The 15,636-nt window shown below is 33.2% G+C and overlaps 2 protein-coding genes across 3 annotated transcripts; both read right to left on the bottom strand.

The window, feature by feature from the left end:
- Nucleotides 1–384: 384 nt before the first annotated feature.
- LOC123210052 (protein NPGR2-like) lies at nt 385–5,438 on the bottom strand. 2 transcript variants are annotated; one of them, XM_044628214.1, is made up of 6 exons: nt 5,035–5,438; nt 4,188–4,468; nt 2,925–3,177; nt 1,267–2,483; nt 914–1,061; nt 385–819 (listed from the first exon to the last, which is right to left on the bottom strand). In XM_044628214.1, the coding sequence occupies exons 2-6, from the start codon at nt 4,440–4,442 to the stop codon at nt 503–505; spliced, it is 2,190 nt and encodes a 729-aa protein (XP_044484149.1). In that variant the 5' UTR covers nt 4,443–4,468; nt 5,035–5,438; the 3' UTR covers nt 385–502. The 2 variants fall into 2 exon arrangements, with proteins under 2 accessions (XP_044484149.1, XP_044484150.1); XM_044628215.1 differs by having other exon boundaries at nt 4,188–4,363; nt 5,035–5,436.
- Nucleotides 5,439–5,987: 549 nt separating this feature from the next.
- Nucleotides 5,988–7,484, bottom strand: LOC123209916 (glycine-rich cell wall structural protein-like). The gene has a single exon (XM_044628012.1). It carries the CDS (start codon nt 7,116–7,118, stop codon nt 6,174–6,176), a length of 945 nt encoding a protein of 314 aa, XP_044483947.1. The 5' UTR covers nt 7,119–7,484; the 3' UTR covers nt 5,988–6,173.
- Between the last annotated feature and the right edge of the window lie 8,152 nt (nt 7,485–15,636).

Here is a 15,636-nt window from a genome sequence, read left to right as displayed (position 1 = left end):
CCATTTGGAGTTCAAGTTGATGACCTCATTTCCAGCTTGAGTTTGAGTTATGGATTTAAATCAAGTTTAAACCAATCTTTATTCGGATTCGATTTGAATCTATTTTTAATTTTATAAAAATAGGTTCAATCATTAGCTCAAATTTGATTTATTTAAATAGATTCAATTTTAAGAGTCCAATCCTTAAGAAAATGGATGAAAAGTAAATTTGAAATAAAAATTAAGAATATGAAAATTTGTATTTTCAAAATTGAAAATATATATTTATTATCATTTTGTTAAAATAAAATTAAAATCAGGTAATTTGAATTCAACCACAAGAGATCAACAAGATAAAATTAATCATTTGCCCTAAAATGATTAAACGCAAAATAGAATCAAACAGAAGCAAAATGACTACATTTCTACTACTGTAAACCTGAAGAATTTAATATATCCAATAAATCATTTACGTTATATATATATATGGGGCTTAGATTGAAGAAGTTATATGCATAATTTGTTATCTAAATGGTTCAACTGGTGCAGTTTCCTCAAGAAGAGCGGCAGCCTCAAAGCATTCCACTGCTTCCAGCATTGATGCGCCAGGATCAGCCTTGTATAGCAGCCCAAGATTGTACCATGCTGCATGGTTTGTCCGGTCAAGTCGAAGAGCATCAGTGAGGAAGCTTCTCACTGTGACCATTGATTCACCACCAATTCGTCTAAGGGTGCAGGCGATGGATATCAAGCTTGGGACGTGCGTGGGATCAGCATCTAATGCCTTTCTGAACGAAATTAGAGCTTCTTGGTGAAGACCCTTTGCTTCATTTAGTAAACCTAAGTAACAAAATCATCAAAATTAATCCCATTTGCCCATAAACTGTACAAAAGTCAGAAAAAGGCCTATTGTGGAGGCTGTAACATATTATACCTGTGGAGTGCCATCCAGAAGCAGAATAAGGACTGATAGCCCGGGATTTCGAAAGACAGACCTCTGCATCCCGCCACTGAGACAAGCTAGTGTACACATTAGCTATATCATGCCATGTTTCCATTTCCAAACTTCTATCGTGATCACGCTGTTTTTGTGAAAAGAAATTGAATGAAGAAAGTAATTAATCAAGCAACTATTGAATCAAACTTTTGACAACGTGAATTACATGTTGGGCTCAAGTTAATCTTTGAAAAGAAAGTCTCACTTCATATGAGCTGTTAGCCAGATGTAATGTCTAACATGCCTCAGAATTACAGGCAATGTATGCATTTAAAATTCATGATATATACCTTAAGAAGATTATTCCCAGCACCTAAGCTTTTCATCCGAACTTGGAGAACAGCAAGAAGACGTGTATATGTTTCTATGGCATTATTTAGTTGACCCTGTGCGATCTGGACTTTAGCTTTAGTTCGTAATAATTCTCCTAGCTCCCACTTCCCTGTCTGATCCAGAGCAGTGTTAATCTCAGTCTCTGCATCAACAAACTGTTTCTGAGCTGACAGTATTCGAGCCAAAAGGATATATGCTTTAACATTAGAGCCAGCCTCAACCTTCAAGAGTTGTTTTGCATAATAAAGTGCAACATCCAACTTCCGCTGCTCAGAATTTTCTAAACAAAGATGATATACAATATATGGATCTGTTTCTCTCATCATTCCTGCAGCAGCTTCCAGTGCCTCAAGAGCCTCAGACTGCTTCAAAGTTCTCTCAGAATCAGAAACAACAAATCTTGATTGAGCTGACAGTAAAACACCCAGTAAACAGTTTGCAATGCTGGCTATCTGGCCACATCTCCCATGACACTTGGAAAGTGCTTTGCGAGCATAAGTTATTCCTTCCTCAATGCATACGCTATTCTCTGCACATATCTTTGAAGCCAGCAATAATTCCATTATGCAGTCTGAATTTCCTATGTGGTTCAATAAGTTCTTCAAAAGATTCAAAGCAACCATGTCTTCCCCTTCTCTATAATAACAAAGAGCAAGAGTGTAAAATGTTTCTTTTCTTTCCATGAATCCAGGAAGTAACTCTTCAACCTGATGGGACAGAGCCCATAATTCCCCTGAAATAGACAGTGCAAATGAAAGGTGCTCTATGATTGATTGGTCCCATTGAATTCTTTCAAGAACAAATTTTCTCAGTAAAATCAGTAGCAAGAGAATAGCCTCTTCTATGTTGTTTCTTGGCACAAAAGAATCTTCCATCTGTGAACGTAGATTTGGAGGGGTTGCCTCAGTACCACTGTATAAAAGAAACACTGCAAATTCCTTTTCAATCTTTGTCATGGTTTCTGTGTCAAGATTCCAATGATAGAGGAGAGCTCGCCTGTATGACAGAATAGCCTGTTGGGGTGCCCCAGCAAGTTTCCATAGCTCTGGAAGTAACTCAACAGCTTTGTTTAGAACCTCTTGCAATTTACAATCTACAGAGTACTTTTCTGGAAAGCCTTCGGGTAATGCATGTTCAACGGTATCCAAGATAAGTTGGCATGACTGAGCAGCCTCTACAGGACAGGCCAGGAAGAAAAATTAGGCATGCCTTGATTATGACAAAAGTTTTCCATCAAGAAGGAAATTATTTTTCAGGATCTTTCTTTTTGTCTCTGCATGCCTATATACTGATGTGAGAGGGAAGAAGGGTGAGAAAAAGACTTTCAGAAACATATGAAGACTCCTGCTACGTGAATTCCACAAAAACTAACACAAGATACTCGATGATTATGAAAAGACGTATAAATTTGAAACTTGTCAAAGGAAACGACAAGAATATTCTTACTTAATATTTTGAATGCCGAATCCACCACAATTCTACTGGAAAGAAATTTTTCAAAAGAAACAATGTCATGACCAGAAAACATTAAGACAAGGTGGACAATAACTTAAAAAACTACAATTTGATGTAAGGATAACCACAATTGAAAGGGGGAATAAGGTGAATAACACACCTTCAAATCTTCCAAGACCCTGCAATGATTTTGCTTTGAGAAAAATAGCTTCAAGAAGTAAACTAACAGCATGCATAGACATCGGTGGAGCAGTATCACTTTGAGAGTGGCGCCGGTTTTGTTCACATCTTCTTGAAAGGGAGACTTTGATCTTGGAAGTCACAGATGCAACATCTATTCCTTCAAATACATGAAGTGCAGCTTCTATGTTTCCTTTCTGAAACTCAAGCCTTCCTAGTAATGCTCTAGCTTCCTAAAACCAAGATGATTGCTTAGATTTATGAAATGCCATGAAGATATTAATCCAATAATCTACTATTATAACTGACTTCAATAGTAAATGGTTGAACAAATAGGCTTAATGAAATAGTTCCAATATACATCATTAAAAATATGATTTAAAACTTGGTCAAATAGTTGAATTATCTGCATTAGTAGTGAGTCATCAACATCGATGAAAGATTTCAGTAGTTGCAAGCCTGACCATATTTGGTAATTCATTGAATATAAAATTCCCACAATAAACTGCTAAACCCAAGGGTATTGATCAGAATGAACAAGTAGCTGTAAAACATATAAAGAACTATGATAATTTGAGGAGGACAAAAACACAATTAACCTGCTTAACTTCTAACAAGACTTACATCAAGACTCATTGAAGATCATCAGAAGTAAACAATCCTTCCATAATTTTCCATGTCACTTCTGCTTTGAGTGGTGTAAGGAATTGCATAGTCTACTTTCACCATTAAAGAAAATAAAAATTCCAAATAGGATGAATTTCCCAAGCATTTGAATAATTATATACAAGTTTTGATCCTTGTTAAAAAACCATTGCAAAGGGGCAACCAAAAAGAAAAGAAAACTTGCTTGAAGTTGAAAGAAGATTGCCCATCTAGCATCCCGTTATCTTGGATAATACTACCTTAAAATAACATTACAGACAGAATTATATAGGCAGTAACACATGGATAAACATCAGTCAGACACTTCTTTTTATGATCTATTGAAATGTTTTGTCACTTTGAAGGAAAAACGTTCTCTGAAGCACTCTTGCATCATATCTAACATAAAAGTATTCATTCAAGAAACGCGTCCACCACACAAACATACCACCATGTTGGGTAATAGAATATCAGGATGACTTAACAATGATCTAATTCATTCAGCTAAGTAAAAGTCAAGCAGAAATGACAGTCAAATTAAGAGCAAAAGCAATGTACGGAAAATGCAAGAGAGACACAATACTTAAGTGAAACTAACCTCATAGTTCAGATAACCACTCTCGCGAAGAGATGACTCTGCTTCTTCAATGTTGCTGTTATCAACCTTTGAATCCATCTCGCCAGGTCGTGATGAATATCCACTTGCAGAATAATCCCGAGTTGCCAGGGACTCTGACGAAGAAACTAATTCATCTACTTTTAACTGTTCATCCCCTGAACAAATGCATTTTATCATCTTCCTCAACCTCGATTGGACTCCGAATTTTTTATTGAACCAATTCTTAACTCTCATTATGTTTCATCACACTTGAAATTCTCCTAAAATGAAGTCAACAATAGGGAAAGAATTAAATAAAAGACTAAACAAGCTAAAACACTCGATCCTAAAAAATAAGTACAATATAAACATAAAATAATCCTATTTTCCTCCCAAATCACAAGCGCAACAATTCAATGTTTGTAGATTATTCAATCATGATCAAACATTTAGGTTCTTAAAATGGCCCAAAAATAGGGAAAGAAAAAATATGAGAGGCCTCAAACCCAAAATACAGAAATTCAACAAGTTTTCATCTTTCTCTTTAACTTTGTCAAAGCAAGAACCGTGCTTAAGATTGACACGATTTCACACCACCAAACAACAAAACAGACACCAACCTTGAAAAACGAAACAAATCATCAAGAAAAAAAGGAAAGAAACGGCAACCCCCCAGAAAGGAATCCAGCTAAACCCAGATACATTGAGGTGCTCATTTTCTCCCCCACAAAACAGAAAACGCAATCATTTGAAGAAAAAAGTTGACTGTCAAATTTACTGAAACAGGCTCATTAGCACCATGATGAAGAAATGAGAATCAAGCAAACAAGATATAAAAGAAAAGTACCTTTTGATGGTAAAAAAGCATTGACCGAGCCCACAACAACTCGCCACTAAGTTGATGCTGCATCTCTATTTACAAAATTTAGCAGCAGAGAAGAAAGACCCTTTAAGTTTCTCAGGCTAAGAAGCAAGAATCCAAAGCATCGTCATCATTCATCTTTCTCCCTTGTAGACTTTTAGTCGTTTCATATGTCTGTTGAGAAGATTTTTTTAAAGTTTGAAAGAGCGTTGAAGCCTTCCCAAGTGCATTAAATTATGAAATCTAACTCTGGCGAAACTTGTTTGAACAGAGAGAAGATAGATAGTGGTCCAGTTCATTTACGGGGCCCGGTTTGAAAAAACTGCTTAAGGTGCTGGGCAAGTTGAAGCTCTCTTCTCACCGCACCTTGACCTAATCAACGGTCCCGGTCCGAGTTTTGAACAGTCAGCATTTAAACAATATTTATAGGGGTAATGGGTTGTGGTGCGCGAAAATGTAAAGGCTTAACGTGTTACAAGTCCTCTCATGTCAAGGTCTGAAAGAGGAGTGTATCGACTATATCAAATCTAAAACTCACGGCAAGAGAAGATAGATATACCTTGGCAAGTTCTTTTTGGGGTCCGCTCGTAAAGATTGATTATCGTGAATACTGTCATACCAATTCTTTTTGGGGTCTTGACATAATAAATTTACAAATTCACCTCTAACAACAATTTTGGGACGATGCTATATGTTACATGCTATTAGGATTCGTATGAGTATAAATAATTACAAAACTTGCAAAACAATACAATATGATGAATTTAACGGTTGAATTGTGATCCACTCCACTGCAATTCATCTCATTCAATTCTCAGGATTCACAGTTTTTATTATTATTATTATTATTATTATTATTTTGATGAAAATTGACAAATGTATGTAATACGATGAATGGATTATATAATTATGTGATGAATATGTTTGTTTTCTGTGGATATTAAAAAAGCAATTTATAATTAAGTAAAGAAGATAGATAGCATAATACATGATAATATGAAATAATTATTACTAATATAAAATGTTTCATCAAATTCGAATAAAATCATTAATAAAAACTTTAGGATAATAAATATTACTGCTTCACGTTACTGCTCTTTGCATGCATGCAACGTGAATGATGCTTAGTGGTGTCCAATTCCTCCACCACCACCACCACCACCCCAACCGCCTCCAAATCCACCGCCACTACCACCTCCTCCTCCACCACCAAACCCTCCTCCAAACCCTCCACCTTTTCCGAATCCACCACCAGAACCTCCTCCAACACCGCCACCAAATCCACCACCTTCACCAATCCCACCTCCAATGCCTCCACCTTTTCCACCTCCCCCACCTCCTCCAAAACCTCCTCCTACTCCACCACCTTTGCCACCTCCAACACCACCGCCTATGCCACCACCTTTGCCAATTCCTCCACCTACTCCACCACCTTTGCCACCTCCAGCACCACCACCTATTCTACCACCTTTACCAAATCCTCCACCTATTCCACCACCTTTTCCAATTCCTCCACCTTTACCATGGCCTTTGCCACCACCAGCTCCTCCACCGAATCCACCTCCTTTGCCTATGCCACCACCTATTCCACCACCTTTACCACCCCCACCACCAATGCCTCCTCCCTTACCAAAACCCCCACCAGCACCACCACCTTTGCCTATTCCACCACCAATGCCACCACCCTTTCCTCCGCCAACACCACCACCACCACCAGCACCACCTCCTAATCCCCCACCTCCACCAGCTCCAGCTCCTCCGCCTGCACCACCACCAACTCCACCTCCTAATCCCCCACCTCCTCCAGCTCCACCACCAAAGCCCCCACCAGCTCCACCTCCTGACCCTCCACCGCCACCAGCACCACCACCAAAGCCCCCACCACCACCAGCACCTCCACCTCCACCTCCACCAAAGCCACCCCCGAATCCTCCTCCCTTCCCTAAACCTATGAATTTTTTCTCCTCGTTGTCCTTGCTTATAGTCACTACATTCCTCGCAACCACACTCCCCACCAAAACACAAAGGCAAAAAGATATTAAAACAGCTTTCCTAGTTCCAGTTACCATTTCCTAGTATAATATTCAATGGGTGTGAACTCTTAGTAGATGATGAAAACGTCAAAATCCCACGAGGGTTTTTATAAGCCCTTTATTTGCATTTAAATTTCACAACTACTAAAAATCCACTTTATCTATTTCATAAATGCTCTTATAATAATTATGGCCACACTCTTTTTATTTATCTTCTTCTTCTTCCCTGGATTCACGAACCTGTAGCTAAAATATTACTAACAGTTTCACTGGATCAGATCTGAGAGCAATGGCACCCATTTACGTGCACCCACATAGCCGATAATTTTCTGTTTGCTTTATAAACTTTAGAGGAGAATCTCCTTAGTACGTGAAACCTATTGGTTTTGAAATCAAGAGCCAGAGTTTCTGCATTTGTATAAGGTATTGCGTAACCAATGGCACAGAAACTTGGTGCCAATTTACTGGCAGATTAATCAGAGAAATTGTCAGGATAAGGCCAGTCCCATTCCATCACTTCTATTACTATTAGTTACTATTGCCGATTGTAACTTTTGTTATTGCTAATACTAATGTTATTTACTACTATTAATTTCTTTACCTGCTAAGTGATTATCGATTGTGTTACTAATTAATTTTCCACTGAATATCGCCGTTCTATTTTCTGACCAGAAAATGTTTCTCTGGTACATTCTCGTAGAATAGAAAGTACTTCAACAGTACGTTCATGTATTTTGTTACACATTAATTGATTTTTAGGAACTGCATGCTTTTCCCATCGATTGTGTGACTTCTTAATCTTCCACGGTGACATTTTATTTCTTCGTCCTTGCCCCGTACTTGATACGGGATGATAGGATATTCTTATCTTCTATCCACGGAAAAATTCTATTCCCTCCGTATTCCCCTAAGGAATTTCTCTTTATCTTTGTTTCCGTTTTTATCATAAAATCATCTTCTCGCTTAAAAAAAAAAAAAAAGGACAGGGCAAAGGCTGAGTCCTGAGGTTAAACTGTCATCCCATTATGTATTTTACATATGACGAAAAAAGATTGTTATCTCAATAATCATGATTAAAACCTGTTTCCAAAGTTGTGACAGAAATCATAGATTCTTTAATTAATATATTACTGAATATCGAGGCCAAAACCAAAAGACATCCGTAAAGTCCTGACTCCTGAAACTTGCTAAAAATGAAAAAAAAAAATACCTTTGAAGAAAAATAGGCAAACATTATCGATCTCAACATGTTTATCAAAATTCTAAATATTTGATAAATTAATATTGAAAGAGTATCGCACATGGTCCAATCCTTACATTGCTAGCTAAGCTAAGGTTGTACAACTGCCAGGTGCATGGTAGATGAAGACTTGATTGCATGATGCAGAAAAGTCTTCTCTCTTTTACAACACATTAACTCTCCCCCTTAAGCATTCATTTAATGGCGCTGCTGCATTTTCATGTAGAGAAGAGAGCAAACATGCCATGTTCGTTGTTTATGATAATCTTCATGTCACCATCGAAAATTATCATTTTCACGTGATATAGGAAAGATTCTGACCTAATTCCAGATGCTAATTATGAGTGCCGACGTTTTAAAGCTAGAGATATTAAGGGTGGATTCGATCCAAACTGCTCAAACTTGGATCAATGTTTGGCCTGATCACTCGAACCCTGTCATTGCGCTGGCATCGGCTTTTTCTTCTTCTTAACAAAGTCTTCCTCTACTTTAACAAGAATAACCTCTTCACTAACAATTTGAATGAGTCAACTTGACCGTAATTTAGTTGTACAACAACCTTAATTAAGCTAGAAAGAATTAAAGATGGATTTGATCAAAGTTGTTCGAGTTTAGATCGATATTCGATTCTACTCGAAACTTCTTGTTGTGTCAGCATTGTCACATAAAAAAACTTGTTTCATGATTATTATTTTTTTTCTCACACAATTCTTTAATCCTCTTTTACTTCTCAAGTTATTATTCATCTTTCCAATGACAACAACTTCTTTAATAATTCCAAAGGGTGAAACGTGATTTCATGTTATTTGTTTTAAATTTGAGTCAAACTCAAATCCACCTTTGTATGAAACTCAAATCCACCCCTAAACAGGACAATGTAATTAAGATTAGATTATTGTATATATAGATTTTTTTTCTCCACTTAGAGATATATATAAAAATGATTTTGGATATTTAATAAATTAATGAATTGATAAGACAAATTGAAATATTTAATTGTTGCAGAATTTCGACATATATGGTCTCGTGTCATAATGTTATAATTCTAGCGAAAAGTCCAATAATTGGTCCCGTCTACCGTTTCTTTCCCAGACATATATTTTGGTTGATTAAATGGACATTAAATTTGGAAGTTGAGCTATTATTCTGTCAAGTAACACTCAAATCACCAACTAAATTAATTAAAATTTTATATTTTTAATTGATTCCAACTAACTTATCTGAAATTCGAATAGATGTGATTATATGGATCTTATTAAATCCATACTAAACCTACTAATAGTTTATTAAATATAGGTTTTAACCATGATAATGATAGTATTATGGTTAGACCGATCTAATCCAACAGTTGGATTGTAACTTAATATGATTCATTCATTAAAACCTTAGCTTAATTCAAACCCAGGAGTATTTAGCCATGATCTAAATCAAATCTGCCACTAAGTTCCAGTCTAACCGGTTGATCCAACCCAAGTTTTAAGACAATGCTTCTAATGTCATATTTTTTAAACCATAATTCTCTAAGGTTTGCATATTATTGTAATTCCCCATCATCATCCAAAATTGTTCGATCTTATCAAAGGCATCTCCTTATTCTTAAATATATGAAAAAAGTTATTTATAATTCATGTTCTAAAAGTCTTATCTTCTCTATTTTATGATAAAAAATGGTTAATTCCAATCAAAATGAAGTTACTCCCTCTAAAAGAGTCAAGCCCACTCCATTTTGGGCTTATATTTTTATACAGCTCTCATAGCTAAATAGTAATTACATGGTTGGATTCGATCCAGGCTGAGAACAAGACCCATCTTGAGATGGATTCAAATTCAAAAAAATTCATTTAACATCGATAAATTAAGACTTGAATTCAATTAAAAAAAGACTATATGTTAAATTAATTCAAGTTAATTAAAACTTGAATGTTTAGATCAATTTAAACTAGATTTGTTTTATAAAAATAAATTCAATCTTTGATTCAAAATTGACACATTCTATATAAAACAAGTCAAACATCTCAAATCTATTTGAGTTCCTATAAAGAAGATTACATAAGAAGAATTTGAGTTCAAACATCTCAAATCGAATCTAACCCTATAATATATATTTTGAAATATTCCTATAATGTTTAATAATCTCAATTATAAAGTAGAAACTGCTTTGAACCCATCAAAATATTTCAATAGAAACTAATAGTTGACACCATATTTAAGTTGGAAATTAAAATAAACAAATGAAACGAGCTAATTTATGAAGACGACTGATATTCGGAGAATAAACTAAAAATTTAATTGAAGCATAATAAAAAATACATCAAATGTTTTAAATTTACACTCAATGGAACAAACTTTCCTGAAAAGAGACCCATTACTAGCATAAAATTTTACACACCTTACTATTGATTTGGCCAAATCTAAAATAATATATACCAAAAGTTGACTTAGGAGACAGTAAATAATGATGCACTTAAATTGCGCTAATTTGTAATACTCATCTTAGTGTATATTTACGATCAATAATTTGAAGAACAACTCTAAAATTTTCAAATTTAGACTTTTTAAAGTTTTTGTAAATATACTTGTAATTTAATCGCCAGTCTGAACTCTTTCTAACTCAATTTCTTGGTTTAACCTTTTCTTTTAATAAGCGCTGCAAGCGGAAGATAATTGAAAAGTTGGTTTGAAGCATGTCCATGTCCATGCCCATATTCCACCATTCTCTCCCATTCTCTCAATGCATTCCAGACGAAAACCAAACACAGCATTTATGTCAGAAGCCTCATGGTTTCCATGTATCAAATGAACATTCTCAGGATATCCAGTCTTTAAAGCAATATGGTTTCCAAGTTGTGCTGCCCTCGGTCAACATAATCTCCAAAAACAAATAGTCAATATAAGGTTATGTCTACGACAGTGGAAGGGAATCCATATTCATCAAACAACCTCATCAAATCACCAAATTAATTGTCCATGTAGATCACTAAAAACTTTAATGGGTGGCATAAAAATCTACTCAGTTGCATAACAAAGCTCACCCACTTCATATTAATCCAAGAAAGACCTCCTATTAGCAGGAGCTTTCATATTTTGAGTACTAAGCAATGTAGAAATAATCTTCTTATGTAAACTCTAAGCACCTTCATAACATGCAGATTCTTCTTCATTAAAAGTTCTAGTAGAGAAGCATAAAGTCACAGTGCAGTTCTTGAGTTGCACATCATAATCTTGAAGGCAATCGTATTGTCTTTTCTCCCTTGTTGTTTTGTAATTATCTGTCCACCATTTTTTGAACTTGAAACATTCAATCTTGGGGATGGAAATTAATTATAGTAGAATCATTATTGCAAGATGCTTGTGAATTAGTTTGAGGGAATAGCTCCAAATTTCATTGATCATCATCATAAGCTGCATTTTCAACAATTAATTTTTTTTTGTAGAATACCAAGATAACACCTCATCAAATACAATATCTCTAGATGTGAGTAATTTCTTTGTCTTTAGATCCATGCATCTCCATCCTTTTCTACATGAGTCATTGCCAACAAAGACAAGCTTCTTTGTGTTTGGATCAAGTTTGAATTACTTAGTTTTAGAGATATGAACTTAACAAATAAAACCAAACACCTAAAAATAGTTTATATTTGTTTTTATATTTCACATAATCTCAAATCTAGACTTTAATTTTTTTCACTTGATCAAGTGACATGTACATTAAACTGCTTTTGTCTAAAGTTCTCAAGAAAGGTTCTTCCCATGAAACCATGAAAAACTTTTTGTTATGTGAGATGTGTCAACTTCCTTTTTGCAATCCCGTTTTGCCAAGAGATGTTAAGATATGTCATTTATCGTGGAATAATATTGTTATCACAATATTGAAAGAAATCGTTTGACATGAATTCACTGCCATTTTTACTCTTAAAACATTTAATTTTGTTTCCAAATTTCATTTTTAATAATATTGTTGAATTCAATAAACTTGGATGAAACTTTACTTTTGTCTTTTAGGAAGTTAACCCAAGTGTACATGGAATGGTCATCCACTAGCACCATAGGGAGAGAAAAGTGAAATAAAGAAAGATCAGTGAAAAAAATCAGCAAGGCTCTAATACGATAAAATAAATAAAAAACATTAATTAATTTATGGAGATAACTAATATTTGAATTGGTGTCCGCGTACGTACATGAATATCTATCTTTCTATCTCTCTGGCTCTCTGTCTATAGAGATGTTGAGTGAGTCTGTCTTGTTGAGCATGAAGATTGAATGGGTGGAACTGATGGAATTGGAATCACTCTCTCTTTGGCTTGTTATCTGAATGATCTGAATACTTATGTTCTTGAGTTGGACATGTTGAATCGAAGTTAATGTACGTATTATTCTCATGCTCTTTTGTTTACCTATAGTATGCATGCATGCATATATGTTTCAGTCTTAAGATTGATCATAGCATGTGTTCCTACACATTAATGCATTATCGAAACTTGTATGTGGTGGGTATAAAATTTAGTTAGTTTGATCTCGAAGAAATTTAAATCCTTTTGAGGGACTGCATATTTGAAAAGTTATTGAAAAACTGAGTATGTGTTATAATTAATCCGTAATGGGAATGGGGTTAAATTGATTACTTGAAGTTGTGTCTGATATTCTTCAATAATTTGCAAAGATCCAAACTCAAATGCAAAAGAGTCAGCCTAGAAAACAATTTAGCTTTGTATTATATCCTAGTTTAAACGTGAAATTTTGGTTGGACTTGAAGTGGGCTTGTTTATGAAAACAAGCTGGTTTGATTAATGTGTTGCTGGAAAAGGGTGTTTAGAGAGTAAGTTTGATTAGCAAAGCTTTCTATTAAGGAAATTGTCCTCGTCAGGAAAACCCAATGACAAGTGATCGATAATATATGTATGAAATTAGAGAAATTTCCTATTACTCCCATACATCTTCTTTTTTCGTTTTTATTTACATATAACATTTATGGTAAATAATAATTCTGGTTTCTAGCATCCAATGTTGCTTTTATTTCCATCTCACACAAGTCATATCTCTTCAAGAATTTATTGTATTTTCTTTGGCCGTGATTTAGGCATTTCAATTGCCAAAAACTACCCTTTAGATTCTATGTATATATATAAACATATATATATATAATTTAGTCATTTAATATGATCCTAAAATATATCATATTAAATGACTAAATTATCCTAAAATGTTGATGTGGGACTCGGACACAAAGGGGTTACCACCCATCCTAGATTAAATGTATTATTTACTCAGTAAAAGAAGTTATCTATATCTATATCTTCAACACTTAGATTATGATAAAAAAAAATAATATAATACTTACTAAATTATTTGTATAAATTAAGGTATATTAATGTAGTTTGGTAGCCGCATTACAAGACCCAAGGATATGAAGGTTGTAATAGATCATGTATACAACCTAAGATCACATAGTAATTAAGGTTATAAGAAAAAAAGTTTATACAATCTTAAAAAGAAAGTAGTTTGAAAATAAACCATTTTAAAGTTATTAATAAGTTTAAGAGATAACAGTTTATCTAAATGGTTTGAATTCAAAAAAAAAATACTTAAAAGTAAAATCTTATTAACATATAAAGTAGAACCTTGCATCTAAATGGGTAGATACTAATGATGATTTATTATCATGCGGTAAAATTATTTTAAATAATAAATAAAATAATATTTAATCATATTATAATATATTATTATTACTATTATTATTTAAATTAATATTTATTATATGTATATATAATATTACATATTTGCATTGTGTTTTCTATCTTAATAAGACAAATAAAGGCTAGATCATGGCTTGAAACAAAGAGAGAATATATTAAGTTGCAAGTATATCAATTTTCATAAATAAGAGATTATATATTAATAATAAATATTAATTTATATATCAATAATAATAATATATTATTATTATATAATAAAATGTTGTTTTATTCTAATCTAAAACATAAATAGTTTTTGTCCTCCTTATTAGAATTTGTTATATTAAAATTTGAAATCTTCATCTTGATTAATTGATTATAAAAGGCAGAGAGGAATGTTTTGAGTAACACGTGGCTTGATACTATTAGTTACTTGTTCATATTGTACCCATAGGAACCGTTTAGCAAGAAGAAAAATGTTCAGTTTATCAACGAAGTGTGCATGATCTGTATATCAAGATAGAGGGTTGACATATATCCACGTGTCTTTATTTTATTGTAAACATTGTCTGAGAAAAAGACCGACATTGCTTAAGCACCGTTCCAGGATTCCCTTATTTTAATCCACACACGCACACATCCTAACTGTCATTCTCAATTACTGACGAAACTATCCCTACAAGTTTCATAATTTCAAATGTTACCCTTGTAAATTATCGTGGTTAATTTTGATGGTATTGTCATAGGTAATATATTTTTTTATATAATTTTAACATTATATTATCCATATACAAATATGATTAATAATAGGTTTTCAATTTTCATTAAAAATAATAAGTAATAAAACTTTCTTACGGTTTTTTTTTGAAATACTAGTGTTTGATAATTTTATTAAATTCAATTTGAGTTATTTAAGTTCGGATTTAAATTTAAATCAAAAGAGCAATGGATTAAACGTTTCCATAAACAAATTAAGTTCAAGTATTAGCTTGTCAATTTTATGTCGATCTAGAGTTGGTTTTTTTATATTTGATCCGATCTTAAATTAAACCTTATTCGGATTCAATTCAAATAAAATTTAATCCTAAATAAATTATTTACATTTACTAACAAAAATATTAAATTTCAAACAAATTTAATTGCTTGTATACGAGATCAAAATTTTGAACCCATACATTTACCATAAAGATTGTATCTTAATTACTTTTATTCTAATGAATATTGTTAGGAGGTCCATCACATCTTAGTACAATATATATTAGAGTGTAACTAGAAAAACAATTAATGATTAATTGTGTTATCTTAATGTGGTTTAACATAAAAAAAAATATATGTGAAAAGGCTTTTGATAGTTTTAATTATTCCCAAGATTTTTCTAACATTTTATTATTCTAATACCACATTATATATCTTTTATCTTATAATGAAAAAATATGATCATTTGGCTTTTTAGATGTATAAATTTACTGAAATAAAATTTAAACATATTTAATTATAAATTATTCAATTAATGAGACAAAATTCTTTCAAAATTATATTAAAAATTTAATAATATTACCATAAATGTAGACTTTTAAATAATACACCAAACAAATTATTTTTAAAATATTTCAATTTATAATTTTCACGTGAATATTAATTT

Source organism: Mangifera indica, chromosome 3 (genome assembly GCF_011075055.1).
Source record: "Mangifera indica cultivar Alphonso chromosome 3, CATAS_Mindica_2.1, whole genome shotgun sequence".
In the NCBI taxonomy this organism is placed as follows: domain Eukaryota; kingdom Viridiplantae; phylum Streptophyta; class Magnoliopsida; order Sapindales; family Anacardiaceae; genus Mangifera; species Mangifera indica.
The sequence above is the reverse complement of the archived record's forward strand: the minus strand, read 5'-3'. Positions and strand labels throughout refer to the sequence as shown.